Source organism: Salvelinus alpinus, chromosome 18 (assembly GCF_045679555.1).
Source record: "Salvelinus alpinus chromosome 18, SLU_Salpinus.1, whole genome shotgun sequence".
Classification (NCBI taxonomy): domain Eukaryota; kingdom Metazoa; phylum Chordata; class Actinopteri; order Salmoniformes; family Salmonidae; genus Salvelinus; species Salvelinus alpinus.
In genome coordinates this window covers 9,486,409-9,507,341 of record NC_092103.1, presented here as the reverse complement: position 1 = coordinate 9,507,341, position 20,933 = coordinate 9,486,409, and the positions used below count along the sequence as shown (strand labels likewise).

General features: G+C 41.1%; 1 protein-coding gene across 3 annotated transcripts in view; it reads right to left on the bottom strand.

Moving 5' to 3' along the window:
* LOC139543660 (band 4.1-like protein 4) overlaps nt 1-20,933 on the bottom strand; it is a 90,135-nt gene that overhangs the window by 26,030 nt on the left and 43,172 nt on the right. For all 3 annotated transcript variants that reach the window (XM_071349962.1, XM_071349961.1, XM_071349963.1), the window contains exons 4-7: nt 13,776-13,827; nt 13,551-13,629; nt 4,534-4,631; nt 2,629-2,749 (exon numbers count right to left, since the gene is read on the bottom strand). In XM_071349962.1, the coding sequence (XP_071206063.1) occupies nt 2,629-2,749; nt 4,534-4,631; nt 13,551-13,629; nt 13,776-13,827 (350 nt within the window). The remainder of the gene's footprint in view (nt 1-2,628; nt 2,750-4,533; nt 4,632-13,550; nt 13,630-13,775; nt 13,828-20,933) is intronic.

Here is a 20,933-nt window from a genome sequence, read left to right as displayed (position 1 = left end):
GTTCTTGGGGACCTTCAATGCTGCAGACATTTTTTGGTACCCTTCCCCAGATCTGTGCCTTGACACAATCCTGTCTCGGAGCTCTACAGACAATTCCTTCGACCTCATGGCTTGGTTGTTGCTCTAACATGCACTGTCAACTGTGGGACCTTATATAGACAGATGTGTGCCTTTTCCAAATCATGTCCAATCAATAGAATTTACCACAGGTGGACTCCAATCAAGTTGTAGAAACATCTCAAGGATGATCAATGGAAACAGGATGCACCTGAGCTTAATTTTGAGTCTCTCAGCAAAGGGTCTCAATACTTACAGTTGAAGTCAGAAGTTTACATACACTTAGGTTGGAGTCATTAAAACTCGTTTTTCAACCACTCCACAAATTTCTTGTTAACAAACTATAGTTTGGCAAGTCGGTTAGGACATCTACTTTCTGCATGACAAGTCATTTTTCGAACAATTGTTAACAGACAAATTATTTCACCTATAATTTACTGTATCACAATTCCAGTGGGTTAGAAGTTTACATACACTAAATTGACTGTGCCTTTAAACAGTATGGAAAATTCCAGAAGTTGATGTCATGGCTTTAGAAGCTTCTGATTGGCTAATTGACATCATTTGAGTCAATTGGAGGTGTACCTGTGGATGCATTTCAAGGCCTACCTTCAAACTCAGTGCCTCTTCGCTTGACATCATGGGAAAATCAAAAGAAATCAGCCAAGACCTCAGAAAACAAATTGTAGACCTCCACAAGTCTGGTTCATCCTTGGGAGCAATTTCCAAACGCCTGAAGGTACCACATTCATCTGTACAAACAACAGTATGCAAGTATAAACACCATGGGACCACACAGCCGTCAAACCGCACAGGAAGGAGACTCGTTCTGTCTCCTAGAGATGAACGTACTTTGGTGTGAAAAGTGCAAATCAATCCCAGAACAACAGCAAAGGACCTTGTGAAGATGCTGAAGGAAACAGGTACAAAAGTATCTATATCCACAGTAAAACGAGTTCTATATCGACATAACCTGAAAGGCCGCTCAGCAAGGAAGAAGCCACTGCTCCAAAACCACCATAAAAAAGCCAGACTACGGTTTGCAACTGCACATGGGGACAAAGATCGTACTTTTTGGAGAAATGTCCTCTGGTCTGATGAAACAAAAATAGAACTGTTTGGCCATAATGACCATTGTTATGTTTGGAGGAAAAAGGGGGAGGCTTGCAAGCCGAAGAACACCATCCCAACCGTGAAGCACGGGGGTGGCAGCATCATCTTGTGGGGGTGCTTTGCTGCAGGAGAGACTGGTGCACCTCACATAATAGATTGCATCATGAGGAAGCAAATTATTTGGATATATTGAGGCAACATCTCAAGATAGACATCAGTCAGGAATTTTAATCTTGTTTGCAAATGGGTCTTCCAAATGGACAATTAAAGAATGAAAATGTATTAAAAAAACGTCCAAAGTTGTGGCAAAATGGCTTAAGAACAACAAAGTCAAGGTATTGGAATGGCCATCACAAAGCCCTGACCTCAATACTATAGAAAATGTGTGGGCAGAACTGAAAAAGTGTGTGCGAGCAAGGAGGCCTACAAACCTGACTCAGTTACATCAGCTCTGTCAGGAGGAATGGGCCAAAATTCACCCAACTTATTGTGGGAAGCTTGTGGAAGGCTACCCAAAACGTTTCACCCAAGTTCAATAATTTAAAGGCAATGCTACCAAATACTAATTGAATGTGTGTAAACGTCTGACCCACTGGGAATGTGATGAAAGAAATAAAACCTAAAATAATTCATTCTCTCTACTATTATTCTGACATTTCACATTCTTAAAATAAAGTGGTGATCCTAACTGACCTAAGACAGGGAACTTTTACAAGGAGTAAATGTCAGGAATTGTGAAAAACTGAGTTTAAATGTATTTGGCTAAGGTGTATGTAAACTTCCGACTTCAACTGTAAATAAGGTATTTCTAAAAACCTGTTTTAGCATCGTCATTATCGGGTATTGTGTATAGATTGATGAGGACTTTTTTTCAATTGAAAACATTTTAGAATAAGGCTATAACTAAACAAAATGTGGAAAAAGTCAAGGGGTCTGAATACTTTCCGAAGGCACTGTATATATAAACATAGATAACAGTATGTCTCTGTCAACAGTCTTGTTTTGAGAGCCAACAAAACGCTTCAGAACAGATAAATGAAGGACTCAACTGGGGTTTAGTATTACAGTGCCAGTACTAGCAAACAGTTACAGATAAAGTAGTCTCTGTTATATCTCAGCGAGTTCTAAATGCTTTCTGAGAAATGATTAGATCAGATACTGTAGATAGTCCAATCCCTTATGAGACAGAAATAATACACCAACAGAAACTACATAACCCAGCCACTGTAACAGTACAGTCACAGTAACAAACATATCTGACGCAAAGAACAGTGGAGAGAGAGGGGACCCTTTCACACGCATAGTGTATAATCTGTTATGAGGGGATCAGACTGGGATTAGGGATTGGGCTGGCTGTCAAGAGGAGTAAGGGGGAGATAGGGAAGGAGGAGAGGAGGAAGAAAGGAGAAATGAGGAGATAGGAGAGGAAGATGAGATGAGAGGAGAGGGCTTCCTTACGTTACGGTTTTGTGAATCGTCTCGATGGCGTCTTCCAGTTCCTCTTTCTGGTCCGGGACGAAACGGTACTCTGACACGTAGCCTGACGCATGTTTGTACGGGTCGTAGTCGCCAAGTTCAGCTGGACAGAAAGAGTGAAAGACATATGAGCGTACCCAAACACGAACACACACATTTTGAATGTGTGAGAGATCATATAATACTATGAACAGTGACATCACATACAGTTGAAGTTGGAAGTTCACATACACCTTAGCCAAATACATTTAAACTCAGTTTTTTTTTCTTCACAATTCCTGACATTTAGTCCTAGGAAAAATAGCCTGTCTTAGGTCATTTAGGATCACCACTTTATTTTAAGAATGTGAAATGTCAGAATAATATTAGAGAGAATGATTTATTTCAGCTTTTATTTCATCACATTCCCAGTGGGTCAGAAGTTTACATACGCTCAATTAATATTTGGTAGCACTGCCTTTAAATTGTTGAACTTGGGTCAAACGTTTTGGGTTGCCGCCTTCCACAAGCTTCCCTCAATAAGTTGGGTGAATTTTGGCCCATTCCAGCTGACAGAGCTGGTGTAATGTAGTCAGGTTTGTAGGCCTCCTTGCTCTTACACACTTTTTCAGTTCTGCCCACAAATTTTCTACAAGATTGAGGTCAGGGCTTTGTGATGGCCACTCCAATACCTTGACTTTGTTGTCCTTAAGCCATTTTGCCACAACTTTGGAAGTATGCTTGGGGTCATTGTCCATTTGGAAGACCCATTTGCGACCAAGCTTTAACTTCATGACTGATGTCTTGAGATGTTGCCTCAATATATCCAAATAATTTTCCTGCCTCATGATGCCATCTATTTTGTGAGGTGCACCAGTCCCTCCTGCAGCAAAGCACCCCCACAAGATGATGCTGCCACCCCCGTGCTTCACGGTTGGGATGGTGTTCTTCGGCTTGCAAGCATCCCCTTTTTCCTCCAAACATAACAATGGTCATTATGGCCAAACAGTTTTATTTTCGTTTCATCAGACCAGAGGACATTTCTCCAAAAAGTACGATCTTTGTCCCCATGTGCAGTTGCAAACCGTAGTCTGGCTATTTTTTGCTGAGCGGCCTTTCAGTTTATGTTGATATAGGACTCGTTTTACTGTGGATATAGATACTTTTGTACCTGCTTTCTCCAGCATCTTCACAAGGTCTTTTGCTGTTGTTCTAGGATTGATTTGCACCAAAGTATGTTCATCTCTAGGAGACAGCGCATGTCTCCTTCCTGAGTGGTATGACGGCTGCGTGGTCCCATGGTGTTTATACTTGCGTACTATTGTTTGTACAGATGAACTTGGTACCTTCAGGCATTTGGAAATTGCTCCCATGGATGAACCAGGCTTGTGGAGGTCTACAATTTGTTTCTGAGGTCTTGGCTGATTTCTTTTGATTTTCCCATGATGTCAAGCAAAGAGGCACTGAGTTTGAAGGTAGGCCTTGAAATGCATCCACAGGTACACCTCCAATTGACTCAAATGTTGTCAATTAGCCGATCAGAAGCTTCTAAAGCCATGACATCCTTTTCTGGAATTTTCCAAGCTGTTTAAAGGCACAGTCAACTTAGTGTATGTAAACTTCTGACCCACTTGAATTGTGATATAGTGAATCATAAGTGAAATAATCTGTCTGTAAACAATTGTTCGAAAAATTACTTGTGTCATGCAGAAAGTAGATGTCCTAACCAACTTGCCAAACTATAGTTTGTTAACAAGAAATTTGTGGAGTGGTTGAAAAACAATTTTTAACGACTCCAACCTAAGTGTATGTAAACTTCCGACATCAACTGTAATACAATTATTGAATCTCTTTTCATTCACAATTTACTCTCTCTACTTCTCTCTCTCTCTCTTTGTGGGTACTCACATTGTATGGCCAGAGCTGCCAGCTGTGCGCTGATATCAAGGGGACAGGGAATTCTGCCTTGTAGTACATCTTGCTTTACCTGCAGGAAGAATTGGTACCTACAGTACCAAGGCACAGACTCTGGCCAAGTGAGACACACATCCTTAAATCCCACACATATAGCACATTAAATACAATACATGCAAATAACAACACAACCACCAAGCACGGAGAGTACATGTGTACTGTGCAAGGTTATTATAGTTTTGTGTTTTTATATTTTTGAATTTTTTATATACAGTACCAGTCAAAAGTTTGGACACACCTACTCATTGCAGGGTTTTTCTTTATTTTTTACTATTTTCTACATTGTAGAATAATAGTGAAGACATCAAAACTATTAAATAACACATATGGAATCATGTAGTAACCAAAAAAAGTGTTAAAAATATCTAAATATATTTGAGATTAGAGATTATTCAAAGTAGCCACCCTTTGCCTTGATGACAGCTTTGCACACTTTTGGCATTCTCTCAACCAGCTTCACCTGGAATGCTTTTCCAACAGTCTTGAAGGAGTTCCCACATATGATGAGCAGATGTTGGCTACTTTTCCTTCACTCTGTGGTCCAACTTATCCCAAACCATCTCAATTGGGTAGAGGTTGGGTGATTGTGGAGGCCAGATTATCTGATGCAACACTCCATCACTCTCCTTGGTCAAATAGCTTTACACAGCCTGGAGGTGTGTTGGGTCATTGTTCTGTTGAAAAACAAATGATAGTCCCACTAAGCGCAAACCAGATGGGATGGCGTATCACTGCAGAATGCTGTGGTAGCCATGCTGGTTAAGAGTGCCTTGAATTCTAAATATATCACTGATGGTGTCACCAGCAAAGCACCCGCACACCATCACATTTCCTCCTCCATGCTACATGGTGGGAACCACACATGCAGAGATCATACGTTCACTACTCTGCGTCTAACAAATACACTGCGGTTGGAACCAAAAAACTCACATTTTGACTCATCAGACCAAAGGACAGATTTCCACAGGTCTAATGTCCATTGATTGTGTTTCTTGACTGACCCAAGCAAGTCTCTTCTTATTATTGGTGTCCTTTAGTAGTGGTTTCTTTGCAGCAATTCGACCATGAAGGCCTAATTCACACAGTCTCCTCTGAACAGTTGATGTTGAGGTGTGTCTGTTACTTGAACTCTTGTGAAGCATTTATTTGGGCTGCAATTTCTGAGGCTGGTAAGTCTAATGAACTTATCCTCTGCAGCAGAGATAGCTCTGGGTCTTCCTTTCCTGTGGCGGTTCTCATGAGAGCCAGTTTCTTCATAGCGCTTAAAGGGTTTTACTAACCCTACCTTGTCACAGCACAATTGATTGGCTCAAACGCATTAAGGAAAGACATTCCAAAAATGTACTTTTAACAAGGCACACCTGTTAATTGAAATGCATTCCAGGTTACTACCTCATGAACATGGTTGAGAGAATGCCAAGAGTGTGCAAAGCTGTAATCAAGGCAAAGCGTGGCTACTTTGCGTGGCTACTTCAAAGTGTGGCTACTTCTCAAATATAAAATATATTTTGATTTGTTTAACACTTTTTTGGTTACTAAATGATTCCATACATGTTAGTTCATAGTGTTGATGTCTTCACTATTATTAATGTAGGAAATAGTAAAAATAAAGAAAAACCCTGCAATGAGTAGGTGTGTCCAAACTTTTGACTGGTACTGTATATATACAAACATGAAATAAAAAGTTTCAGTTTTCAGATCTGATTTACTTATTTCATTTAAGTTTTATATAAAAAAAAAAGTAGTTTTCATATTATTTAGTTTCAGTTTTAGTTTTAGTGTTAGGGACAGAAAGTAGCCGATGCCTTGAGGCTAGGAGCCATTTATGTGTTGTATAGTTGTGTTTTTGGGGATATCCCTTCTTGCCACTGTGGGGCAGTAATGTATAAGCTGATGAGTCAGAGCATAGTTAGGTTTAAAGGTCGACTCAGTGAGATGATATAGATGTATAAAGTAAACAGTAGGAGTGGGTCAATTTCCGCAACAGTGCGAGGCTAAACCTCCCTGATCTTTTGGTCCCGTAGCTACCACGTTATAGCAGCTTGAAGCGCACCCGTGCACAGATACTCTGTGTGACTGTGTGAGAGCAAAGTCTTGCATTACGCTCATCTCATTGGGTGTGTTTGAGTAGTATGGCTAACGAAGCCTCACTGTAGACGAAGGTCGATGAGTGAAGTCAGGGGAGGTGCATATGCGACAGCTTGAAGTCAGACACTGTAGTGCAGGGGTGTCAAACTCATTCCATGGAGGGCCTACTGTCTGCTGGTGTTTGGTATTTCCTTTCAATTAAGACCTAGACAACCAGTTGAAGGGAGTTCCTTACTAATTAGTGACCTGAATTCATCAATCAAGTACAAAGGAAGAGAGAAATCCTGCAGACAATTGGCACTCCGTGGAATGAGTTTGACACGTGCTGTCGACGTTTTCTAATAGCAAGGCTCAGATCAACATGGCAGTGTCAACATAGCTGCTATTGTTAATAAAAGTTTCTTTATACATGTTGAAAGCTTTTCTATACTCCCATATCACACACTCAAACTAAAAACATTAATTAATTGGTCAGAGAGGTCTCAAATATCACTTTAATGTGTATCCTCTGTTCTGCCTGTAGCTTTAAAATAGTGGCTAAGTTGGTTCCTGTTTCATTCACGTATTCGGTCACATTCGCATGGGTCAACCAAAGACAGACACCTAATGGTTGACAAATAGTGCCTCTCACTACCCAGGCGTTTGGCTGCATGGTGCAGTTGGTGAGAAGCAACTGCAGCGACTTGAAGCCAACTTCATCAAAAATTCAACATGTAGGCGCAAGTTGGACATTTGTTTCCCATAATGCAACACACTTTGAAAGGTGGTCACCGACTAGACAAAATGTATCCGCTCGAACGCGCCCAATATCTGCTGTACTGCTCGCTTCATCTTTCTGTCTACCTTTAAATTATTTAAAGTCAATGGGCGCGTTCGAGCTGATCACTTTTGTCAAGTCGATGGTCACGGCCTTTCAAAGTGTGTTGCATTATGGGGATAAACATGTTCCGACTGCATGAACTTTACAAAAAAATCATGTGATCAAAGGTCATCTAAAATGGACCCCTAAGCCTCATGCACTTGGAGATCCAGAGATAATTCAACAGGTGTAAGCAATATGGTAATAGCTCAACCTTGCCTTCTGATAGGCTGTGTAGGACAAGAAGTTTCGTTTAATTTTATTTCTTGAATTTTTTCCAGAATTTTTTTCCAGAATTAGGAAATGCTGTTTAATTGACACAAGCTGTCTCCAATCAATTATTCAAGGTCTGGTTGTGCGCGAGTCCACAACGCCTATTATTTGGCAGGGACTACTATTTGTAGATCAGTGATTCTACACCTCACTTTGCTCAATCTGATCCTCTCCAACAGACTCAATCCCTGATCATCGGTGGTTATAAAAATGAGGCAATTAGGACAGTTAAATGGGAGAGACTATGAATCCCACCAGAAAAATCACAATATCGCTTGAAAAAACAGTGTGCCAATACCCCGCTGGGACGTTCTTTGCAGACAACAATATATTCAAAACCTGCAATTTAGCATTAGATTATAAACAGAAAGACAGGATAGACAGCCATCTAAATAAAAATAATAAGAAAAACACGTTACGCTGTTTTAGGTTGTGGAGGATATAGCGAAACAGTCTCATCCTTACATAAGATACCGTCAATTAACAAAATATTTCACATTCGTTGTCTGCTCTTAACATGTGGGCATGATAGGCATTTTTAAATCAGAAAATGGCTAGCCTATTTTCATTCACTATAGAAATAACGACCCAACATCTTCTCCAACCCTTTTAAGATCGCAGTATTTGGAGAGACATGCTTCTCCGACCTCAACAAAGTGCACATAAAAGTGCAGGTACTCGGAATTATATTCTGACACAGTTGAATAGTTCACTGCCTGTAAAAACACTGCATCAACAAGAACAACTTTAACGTCTTCTCCCAGTTCTCCTACAAAATATGAAGAAACTTTGTCTTGTCGTTGTTATGAAGATGCTTTCTGCCTGCGCCTCCGTTCTTTACATGCGTCTTAATGAATGCGCTCATTTTGTGATTGTCAACTTTTTCGAGAGGGATGTTGGCACTTGCAAAAGCCATATCTTCAGTGTTTACGTTTTTTTTTTTATAGCGAATGAAAATGGCTACTTTGTAACGAAATAGGCTATATTTTCTTAGATAAAATGCCTATCATTTTCATATAATGTTGATAACAGACAATGAATAAGTTAAATATTTATGTTGATAATGTCCTTAAGATAGGCTAATCATTTGGTGCATTAGGCTAAAGCATAGGTTGCTGATAAGAATAACGGTCAGCAAAATGCCTGGGCCTAGCTTTATGGAAGTATCATGTTGCTTATACCATTCAAATCCTTAGATCTCCTTCTCACTAATTGATTGTACAACGTACACCCATATTATTTCAGCTTTTGAGTGTATGATATGGGGGTTGGAGACATAGAGAGACAGAAAAACGTTTATTATAAACAATAGCAACACTGCCATGTTGTTCTGAGCCTTGCTGCTGGAAACCCACATCGTGCCTGACTTTCGACTGCCGCACCTCCCCCGACCTCAACTTTAGTCTACAGTCGGTTGCTTTAGCCTTACGACTCAAACGCGTCCAATCTCAATGTGACCTGCCAAATTCAGAAGCTTGAAAACCCCATTAGAAAAAAAGCTTGAAAACCCCATTAGAATTTTGACCAAAATGTAGATAAAGAAAACTTAAACTGAACATAATTCACAATGGTTTTTATTTAATTTTAGTTTGTTTTGGAGTCAAAGATAATAGTTTCAGTATACTTGTAGTTTTTCAAACAGGTTTTTAAAATGATTTGATTTCAGTTTCTACCACATCTCCAGATTCTTACCGCAAGCTCTGAACCTTTACTCCGGATCATCACAGCTAGCTAGCTGCTATCCGAGGGGCTACTCCTGTCTAACGTCTCTGTCCCGAAGCAAGCATCAGTTAGCCTGGAGCTAGCCTCGAGCTAGGCCCATCTCCCGGCTACCCTAAGAGATCCATGAAGCAATTCCTGGGCTTCAATTACCTCTTTTGCCAATTGCCCTGGACATTTTGCTGCTGACACGGAGCCCCGCCGATCAATCACGACTTGTCTACCGACGTAACCGTCCGAGGGGGGTTCTGTCCCGAAGCAAGCACCAGTTAACCTGGAGCTAGCCTGGAGCTAGGCCCTTCTCCCGGCTAAGCCGAAGAATTCCATCAGATAATTCCTGGGCTTCAATACCTCTTCTGCCAATTGGCCTGGACCCTTTGCAGCCGACACAGAGCCCCGCCGATCCATCACGACTGGTCTGCAGACAAAACCATCCGAGGGGGTTTCAACAGACTCTTCCGTTGAGACGTCCCCCTGAGGCTCATCTGCTAGCCTGCTGCTAGCCCCGGCCTGCTAACTGTGTGAATCGCCGTGCGTCCAGCTCGCCTAGCTACTCACTGGACCCTATGATCACTCGGCTACACATGCCTCTCCCTAATGTCAATATGCCTTGTCTATTGCTGTTTTGGTTAGTAATTTTTGTCAAATTTCACAGTAGAGCCTCCAGCCCTGCTCAATATGCCTTAGCTAGCCCTTATGTTCCATCCCCCACCCATGCGGTGACCGCACCTGGCTTAAATGGTGCCTCTCGAGACAAAACCTCTCTCATCGTCACTCAATGCTTAGGCTTACCTCCACTGTACTCACATCCTACCATACCCTTGTCTGTACATTATGCCTTGAATCTATTCTTCCGCGCCCAGAAACCTGCTCCTTTTACTCTCTGTTCCGAACGCACTAGACGACCAGTTCTTTTAGCTTTTAGCCGTACTCTTATCCTACTCCTCCTTTGTTCCTCTGGTGATGTAGAGGTTAACCCAGGCCCTGCAGTCCCCAGCATCAATACCATTCCCCAGACGCTCTCAATTGTTAACTTCTATAACCGTAACAGCATTGGTTTCATGCATATTAACATTAGAAGCCTCCTTCCTAAGTTTGTTTTATTCACTGCTTTAGCACACTCCGCCAACTCGGATGTCCTAGCCGTGTCTGAATCGTGGCTTAGGAAGGCCACCAAAAATCCTGAAATTTCCATCCCTAACTATAACATTTTCCGACAAGATAGAACTGCCAAAGGGTGCGGAATTGCAATCTACTGCAGAGATAGCCTGCAGAGTTCTGTCATACTATCCAGGTCTGTGCCCAAACAAGTTGAGCTTCTACTTTTAAAATCCACCTTTCCAGAAACAAGTCTCTCACCGTTGACGCTTGTTATAGACCCCCCTTGGCCCCCAGGTGTGCCCTGGACACCATATGCGAATTGATCGTCTATCTTCAGAGTTCGTACTGCTAGCTGACCTAAACTGGGATATGCTTAACACCCCGGCCATCCTACAATCTAAGCGAGATGCTCTCAATCTCACACAAATCATCAAGGAACCTACCAGGTACAACCCTAAATCCATAACCATGGGCACCCTCTTAGATATCATCCTGACCAACCTGCCCTCTAAATACACCTCTGCTGTCTTCAACCAGGATCTCAGCGTTCACTGCCTCATTGCCTGCGTGCGTACTGGGTTTGCAGTCAAACGACCACCCCTCATCCCTGTCAAACGCTCCGTAAAACACTTCAGCGAGCAGGCCTTTCTAATCGACCTGGCTCGGGTATCCTGGGAGGATATTGACCTCATCCCGTTAGTAGAGGATGCCTGGATGCTCTTTAAAAGTGCTTTCCTGACCATCTTAAATAAGCATGCCCCATTAAAAAAATGTAGAACTAAGAACAGATATAGCCCTTGGTTCACCCCAGACTTGACTGCCTTTGACCAGCACAAAAACATCCTGTGGCGTTCTGCATTAGCGTCGAATAGCCCCCGCGATATGCAACTTTCAGGGAAGTCAGGAACCAATATACTCAGTCTGTTAGGAAAGCTAAGGCTAGTTTAAAAAAAAAAAAATTGCTTCCTGTAGCATGAATTCCAAAAAGTTTTGGGACACTGTAAAGTCCATGGAGAATAAGAGCACCTCCTCCCAGCTGCCCACTGCACTAAGGATAGGAAACACTGTCACCACCGATAAATTTACGATAATCGATCATTTCAATAAGCATTTTTCCACGGCTGGCCATGCTTTCCACCTGGCTACCCCTAACGTGGCCAACATCTCAACACCCCCTGCAGCAACTTCCCCAACCCTCCCCCTGCTTCTCCTTCACCCAAATCCAGACAGCTGATGTTCTGAAAGAACTGCAAAATCTGGATCCCTACAAATCAGCTGGGCTAGACAATCTGGACTATATCTTTCTAAAATGATCCGCCCAAAATTGTTGCAACCCCTATTACTAGCCTATTCAACCTCTTTCGTATCGTCTGTGATCCCAAAAGATTGGATAGCTGCCACGGTCATCCCTCTCTTCAAAGGGGGAGACACTCTAGACCCAAACTGTTATAGACCTTTATCCATCCTGCCCTGCCTTTCTAAAATCTTCGAAAGCCAAGATAATAAACAGATCACCGACCATTTCGAATCCCACCGTACCTTCTCCAATATGCAATCTGGTTTCCGAGCTGGTCATGGGTGCACCTCAGCCACGCTGAAGGTCCTAAAAGATATCATAATCGCCATCGATAAAAGACAGTACTGTGCAGCCGTCTTCATCGACCTGGCCAAGGCTTTCGACTCTGTCAATCACCGCATTTTTATCGGTAGACTCAATAGCCGTGGCTTCTCAAATGATTGCCTTGCCTGGTTCACCAACTACTTCTCAGACAGAGTTCAGTGTGTCAAATCGGAGGGCCTGTTGTCCAGACCTCTGGCAGTCTCTATGGGGGTGCCACAGGGTTCAATTCTCGGGCCAACTCTTTTCACTGTACATATCAATGATGCTCTTGCTGCTGGTAATTCTATGATCCACCTCTACGCAGACGACACCATTCTGTATACATCTGGCCCTTCTTTGGACACTGTGCTAACAAACCTCCAAACGAGCTTCAATGCCATACAACGCTCCTTCCATGGCCTCCGACTGCTTTTACATTCTAGTAAAACTAAATGCATGCTCTTCAACCGATTGCTGCCTGCACCCTCCCGCCCGACTAGCATCACTACTCTGGACGGTTCTGACCTAGAATATGTGGACAACTACAAATACCTAGGTGTCTGGTTAGAATGTAAACTCTCCTTCCAGAGTTAGGGTTAGGGTTACATTAAGCATCTCTAATCCAAAATTACATCTAGAATCGGCTTCCTATTTCACAACAAAGCCTCCTTCACTCATGCCGCAAAACATACCCTCGTAAAACTGACTATCCTACCAAATCTCTCTCTCTAATTTTAAGCATCAGCTGTCTGAGCAGCTTACCGATCACTGTACCTGTACACAGACAATCTGTAAATCGCACACCTCATCCCCATTTTATTACTTACCCTCTTGCTCTTTTGCACCCCAGTATCTCTACTTGCACATCATCATCTGCACATCTATCACTCCAGTATTAATGCAAAATTGTAATTATTTTCGCCTCTAGGGCCTATTTATTGCCTTACCTCCCTACTCTTCTACATTTGCACACACTCTACATAGATTTTTCGATTTTTCTTTTCTTTTGTGTTATTGACTGTACGTTTGTTTGTGTAACTCTGTGTTGTTGTTTTTGTCGCACTGCTTTGCTTTATCTTGGCCAGGTCGCAGTTGTAAATGACAACTTGTTCTCAACTGGCCTACCTGGTTAAATAAAGGCGAAATAAAAATAAATGAAAGTTTACTGAATAGTTTTTCATGATTCGTTTCGTTACCTTGGTACTGTGAATGTATGTAGGCCGTGCCACATGTAAGCTATTTTGCATGTGTGGAGGTGCTAGCCAATTAAGTACACAATAGTGAGACATGAGAAGTCCTGACAATGCACACCTTGTTATTTCTTCTTTTAGCTTGCAGGGATCCTCAGCATAAAACTTGACCCCAAAATAGAGTGTGTATGGAGGCCCCGCTGAGAGAAAGGGAGAGAGAGAGAGAGAGTCAGAGGGAGAGAGAGCCTTCCATTTCACTAACAGCAGCAACCTTCTACTGTAAATCACTGCATCCAAACAGCTGAGAGACATTCAACTCAACGCAGAGAGAAGAGGAGATACTTACTCGTTATTAAATCTTTGTGTTCTGAAAGGGTTTTTGAGGGGTCAAGCCAATACTGCAAACAAACAAAAAAACACAAACAGAAGACATTTAATTACATACAAAAAGTATTGCCATAATGATTATTTGTTTACATAAGTAGTACCATACGTAATATACAATATGTAACTAGTAGCCTATGTGTACGGTAACAATTACAGTATGTTCTGTAACAAGCTACCTTGAGCATGAGTATTCAGTAATTGTCTGGAAGAAAGAGATGCACTTTGTCAGATCATGGCTGAGCAGTGTGTGTGTGTGTGTGCGTGCGTGCGTGCGTGCGTGCGTGCGTGCGTGTAGTGTGCAGTCAGTGTATTGGACAGAATGCAGGCAGTTCCAGAGAGGGATGTTCAGTCATGCAAATTCTGGCGTAATACTGAAGCCACATTTAAAACCAAGCTGTCTTGTTGAAAAGAAGTGTGACTGTGTGAGTCATTAAAATCTGCATCAATAAAACATGGAGTTAGAACAGGTCACAGCCTGCTGGCTTTTATGAATTATCTTATGCTGACTCTACTGGCATTTTGGATTTACAGACAGTCTTTGGTGGGTATTTGTATCTTGTTTGGCCTCTAGCTCTCACATCAATGAACATCTGATTTGGGTAACTTCCTGCAAGACTGCCTGGATTTCTGTGCACAAAGTCCTGATGGGACGTTGATGATGCATAATGCTGTGGGACAGGAATGTGATGTGATATGTACAGGACTTTTATTGTGATCCACCCATACCTGTGTTCTAATTGGCTACTGTATTAAAGCAAAGGCTTCTGAGTAGACCAGTCAGAGTTGCCATGATCTAGTGTGTGGAGGTGTCACCATTCCCTCTCCACATATTATTTATTTTATATCCCGTTATGAGTTATGCAGAGTCTCAGCATTAAAGTTTGCAGTCGAATGCACTGATGACGCATTGTCAGCTTGGTCAACTACGAGACCTACAACCAACAGCCTTACAGTGCTTTATAATGTGACATAAAATAAAAGCACTGTATCTCCTGCAAGACTGCCTGGCCTGCACAGTGTCCTTATGTCACACCGATTAGGCATAATACAACCGGGATCATCAAGTAGATTCAGCCGCAGGACGACTTTTTATTGAGCAGATGGTCGCGGGGCCAGAACTTAATTACACAAATGTGTAGACTGCAAATTGACCGCAAGAAGCCCAAACAGATATAATATTTGACTAAAACCTTGCTTACATTTGTATATGATCACGTGTCTCTCAATTATGAGTAAGAATACTTGGAAACAGATTTCCAAAATTAATCTTTTATGACCAACAATGAAAATTCTAAAAAGATTGCTTTTGGGCAGAAAACTTGGGGTCCAAACAAACCATCCCCAGGTCAAATTAGTCCCGCGGCCCACCAGTTGGGGAACCCTGTTGTATAATGTGACTTAACATAAGTGGTTGAAAGAAAAGACAAAGTACACTGCTAAAATAACAGCGCTTTTTGGTTCTATATAGAAACATTTCTTTTAGCAGAGTACAGTGACATCACTCCCAACAAACCTCAGCAGTGGGTTTACAATACAACATCCTGCTTTAAACAGCCTTTTCAGTGGCTAATCATTGAGCATGTTCAATGCCGCTCTGAACACAATGTACAAATTACCCTACCCTAATATAAACACTGTGGAGGTCTCAAACAAGAATAACCTATAGTATATGAAGCTAACTAGATGTGTTCCAACACCCACACTAGTATATGACTTTGAAGGAAAGGTATGCATTCAAAGTAGTATGCTAGTGTGGATATTGGAACATGTCCTTCACCTCAAACATAACAATCCACATCTACAAGTGTCATGTTCACTGGTTATATAGTATATTCACTGGGTGGCAGGTAGCCTAGTGGTTAGAGTGGTGGGCCAGTAACCAAAAGGTTGCTGGTTCAAATACCTGACAAGGTGAAAAATCTGCCAATGTGCCCTTGAGCAAGGCACTTAACTCTAATTTGCTCCAGGGGTGCCATACTAGTATAACTGACCCTGTAAAACAACACATTTCACTGCATCTAACCGGTGTATGTCACAACACATATTTTTTTCTTCTCTCTCATAAAGACATACATACATTTATGTGTTTATCATTGGTTATAGCAGCTAAGGCGCAGTGGTGTCTATCTGATGGGATGTTGTCGAGCTTCTTATGATCATGACTGCAAACTTCTATTGTAAAATGATTAATTGCATTGTTGTCAAAGTGCTTTGCTACGATGTTGTGCCATAATGCTCATAATGTCACTGCAGCTTAGGCTTCTCTTGGGAACCATCGTAAGGAGGAAAACAGATTGACCACACTGTTTCTCTTCCTCTGTTCTTGTAATAACTTAAAGTCCCAGTGCAGTCAAAATGTGATTTTCCTGTATTTGATCTATATTTGCACACTATGAGGTTGGAATAATACTGGGAAATTGGGAAAATTATGATTATGCCCAATTAGTGTAAGATCTGTTTGAAAAGACTGCCTGAAATTTCAGCATATTTTGGTGGGATGGAGTTTTGGCCCGCCTGGCGACATCATCACTACGCGGTATAAATTAATCGACCAATAACAAAGTGTTTCAAACCTCTCAATAACAGCTAGTTCTCAGGTTACATATCCCTCCCATAGGTTCATCCATTTAGGCACCTCACTCAGACCACTCCCAGACAGTCCTAGCAAAAGTCTTGCTTTAGACTTAGTGACCATTTTAATTGAAAACCATCACAGTGAGGTACTTAATCGTTACCCAGAAATGATTTGATATTGAGATAAAAATGGCTGCATTGGACCTTAAACAAGTCTCATCGGCAGCAAACTTTCAAAACAAACGTGATAACTTAGCAACAGGATTCAACTGTTTTTAAATGAGACTGCAATAAATAGTATTATCCACTCACTGTTTTATGCTTTAAGATGACTGTAGATCATGGAGCTGATAACGTTATTGAAGCTGCTTACATGTCTGATATAAATTAATTGCACCGCACCCCTTGCATGAAGAAACAGCTTCAAGTCCTGTTTTATGTGCATTCCATATATTTAATGTGAATTTCTGGAGATGTAGCTACTAGCCAAGATGAAGATGGAAATTCAGGGGACATTAGAGGAAGGGAGGCGTCTGTGAGCCCAATCTTTTGATTCTGGGGCATTTTTGGAGCATGGAGATGAATAAATGTTAGTGTAATGAGGTAGGTTAGCCTTGAATAACCTATTTCAGACTTAAATATGCCACTGACAGATGCTGTGCATGGTGCACCATCCCCATATCCTTCCACCTAAACCCTCACCACACCACACCACACCACACCACACCACAGATGGGCCCCAGGGTCATATTCACTAGGGCACATAATAGCCAAATATAGCAAAATGTTTTGCTATTAAAAATGAAAATGAACGTTTCTTATTGGACATGTTCAGGAAAGGTAGTCCCTCTCGGTTTCACTACATTTTCTTCTGTTTGGTGCCTAATGAACGACCCAGAACACACCGGAACAGATGTTGGTGACCAGGGGAACGTGATTAGAGCTGTGTCTGTGACTGAATTAGAATAAGTTAATTGAATTGGTTAATCTTATCTAATTCACAATAATCACATCACTGCAGCTGGTGTGTTCCAGTGCATGCTAATTAATGCAAATGAGAGCTTGGGGATAGAGCAGTGGCTGACAGTGACATGGCGGTATCGCTATGGACAACCAGACAAAGACAGAGGAGTTCCACTTAGAAAGATAGCCTGAGGAACAATCTACTACTTATTAACCTTTTGTAATACTTTATAGCCTGCAGGTATAATGCAGTATGATGCAGTTATAATTTAAAAAATGTACTGAAGAATATTCTTTTGTTATACAAAAAAATCTAATCATGGTGTGCACATGAAGGAATATGCTAGCCTTAGTTATCTAGTAACCTTATCTATTAAAGCAGGTAGTATATGTATGTAGTACAGCCAGTTAATGGGCTATATCTATCAGCATTCATGGCACCTGCACAAAGCCCCGCTAGATCTATTTATATCTGTTCAAATGCACCTCAAGGATTTTTAAAACATGGGATCAGAGCTTGTTCTGTATGAGAATTATGAGAGAGTTATGTCTCTCTTCCCTTCAGCACTGCTCAGTCCCCCAGTGAATGGAACTGATTAATAATAGATAGATAATAAATAAATTAAAATGTTCTGTCATCATAGGGCGAGGCTGCCCGGACCATGCACCACTTCAATAGGAAGTTAAGTTAGGACAGTTTGATTGATAGGTCTGACTGAGAGGCCCATGCTCTGTTCCAATAGGCCGATACTGAGAGGCCCAGGCTCTGAATCACTGATATTTACCCCCATCCCAAGGTTATAACTGGAGAAAAAAACTGTATGCCTAAATTGTTTAACCTGTTACAAAGGCGAAGCCTATATGGTAAATCATGGCTGGCATTGTTTATAATTTGCCACAATAGAAATGTGCCAGCTATAGGAGGGGATAGTAGGTCTAATTGGACAAGGCTATCTTAATGTGAACATGATGGAAGTTAAAGGTAAATATTAATTATTTAATAAATAAAAAATGGTGACTGTGTGACTAAGATGACTGACTAAAACTAGCCTAAAGTTGTCCAGGGTTTTAGTTAACTGATATTAACTCAAACTAAAAAGGATGAAATTATAAGAATGTAAATGTGACTAAGACTAAAAATTTATTTTAGTCAAAAGACCAAATCTAAAATAGTTACCAAAATTAACACTGAACTCCCCAGGCAGTTCCATATAAATTACAGAGATGTCTATTTTAATTGATAGGTTTTGATTATAGGCGTGCTGAGGTTGGGATTTCTTGCCATAAATCTTTCCCAGGAGGCAGCTCTGCAGAGTGGTCACTAGCTGGCACAGCCATAAAGTCATAAAATCCGATTTTAAACCGAACCCTGAATTAAAGAGTGACTGCCCCTAAAAAACAACTACTCCCTTTGAAAATGGCCAATATGGCATCAATATGAGTTAGAAACATTTACTCTAGTGTCAAAATTTACTACAAAGTGTAAATAGGATAATTTTGGTCTAAAATGGAGTTTGGAACCTCACTGTGTCACAAGTAAATAAAGGTTGCGTTTGGATTACAGTTATGTCAACAAATCATGCCCCCTTTTGCCAAGCTCTACGTTCAAATTCCCCTTCCGCTTCCCTTCATTGAATGGGGCTCAGTTTTTTCATTGCACAAAACCAACACGTTCAAAAGATCACGGCCATTTGAGACTGAAAAGCTCTATACGGATCAACCATGCAATGCATGCTTCCAGCATTCTCATTCTGAGAAGTAAGCATCCGGCCGTGATCCCATCTGGCCGTGATTGGGAGTCCCATAGGGCAGCGCACAACGGGCCCAGCGTCGTCCGGGTTTGGCCGGGGTATGCCGCCATTGTAAAAAATAATTTGTGCTTAACCGACTTGTCTAGTTAAATAAAGAAAATATAATACTCTTCTTATCCATGTAGGCCACTTGATTTCAACATCTAAACAAAGTGAACAGGCTATTGTAGCGACATTAACAACACCTTGCGACCTTGTCAAGAGGTTCAGAACTCTTGGTGTAACAGTTAAAGCCATTGGACCCGGGTTCGAGTCCCTGTTAGGTCTACACCTCCCGAATTCGCTACATACACTATGTTATTCAAACAGTTGGAGACAGACGGAATGGTGTATTCATAACAGTTCAACTGTCCTACCTTCTTAGCAAGCAAAAATATCCAAGTTGGCTAGGCTTAAAATATAAAGACTAGCTGGATACTCACTAGCAGTTATGCTTGAGAGATTGCTTATGACACCTGTGTTAATTTTCTATATTGCCTGCGACCAGAAGTTGTCATTTAGTGAATGTGCATTGTGCATGGTTCTTGTTAAATTTGTAACAAAAATGACAGACTTGAAAGCCAGATCACTAATTATTGCAAAAAAGCAGGTTAAACTATTTTGATTATTAGTGGGTCTTATGCTTGAAGGCTTATATTTAGTATAATTTTACAAGCCCTGAATTAATTCGATTATTCCCGACTGTTTGAAATGCAGTGTATTGACTTTTAATTGTGCAACAAAGCTTATTTAGAGAATTCATTAAAAAAAAATCAAGATACAATATATATTGTGAATCACCCATACGTTTGAAAATAAATTTGAGATATTATTTCTAGGCCACATCGCCCAGCCCTACTATCATTGCTAGGATAGCTGACATTAGCTAGCTACCAACTACCTAGCTATCTACTTAACTAGCTAGCTACCTAGCTAGCTGGCTAATGTTAGCGTACATCAATACAACTCAGATTTGGCTTGGAAACACGATAACATTTAAAAGGAGACAAATAATTAGTAGGAAAACCTTTTATCATCATTGTGATGTCGCCAGATTGAATTTAGATGCAGTATAACTTTAGCCAGCTAACTAAGTCTGAGGGGACCACCGTATTTTAGCTAGCTAAGATTAGCATTGTTAGCTTTTATGATTATCTTTAATAGTAACAGTAATGGCAACAATGCCATCTCTCTAAAGTAAATTTGACGACATAATGTGGCAGTTGTTTCCTACTAATTATTTTCCTACTTTAGCAATGTCATCATATTTTTATGCCACTAAGTTAGTGTAATTTAGACAAAACAGTCACATTAGCCTCCGAGGTGCAACCCATGTCTAGGGCACAAATAAATACTGGATGCAGCTATGGTGGTACTAGCTAACTCGTGTCTGACTACAATAGTGTACTAACTAGCAGCAACAAACTCAAACCAACCCACTACCAAAGCAAAACATATCACAGTTGGTTGCGTAGTGTAACGGCACCACCGGCCTGAATCTAATCCAATCCGGAGCCAGTCAGTCTACATCTGTAAAGCATATAATTAGCTTCCAAACAAGATTACGTTATTTCTTGAGCTATGTTTATAATTGAAGGATAATGACAACCGTTGACCCTGTTTTTCTGTTAGACAAAGTATACCGTTGGGTGCCTGATTGATCCCCTGGTCATGAATGGAGGCCGGGACCTACCAGCAGGAGCAAAGATGGGTATCATAACATGTCCAGCAATGTGATTGCAATGGTTTAGCCACCTCCAAAAATCATTTCATTCACTGTTATCTTGCTA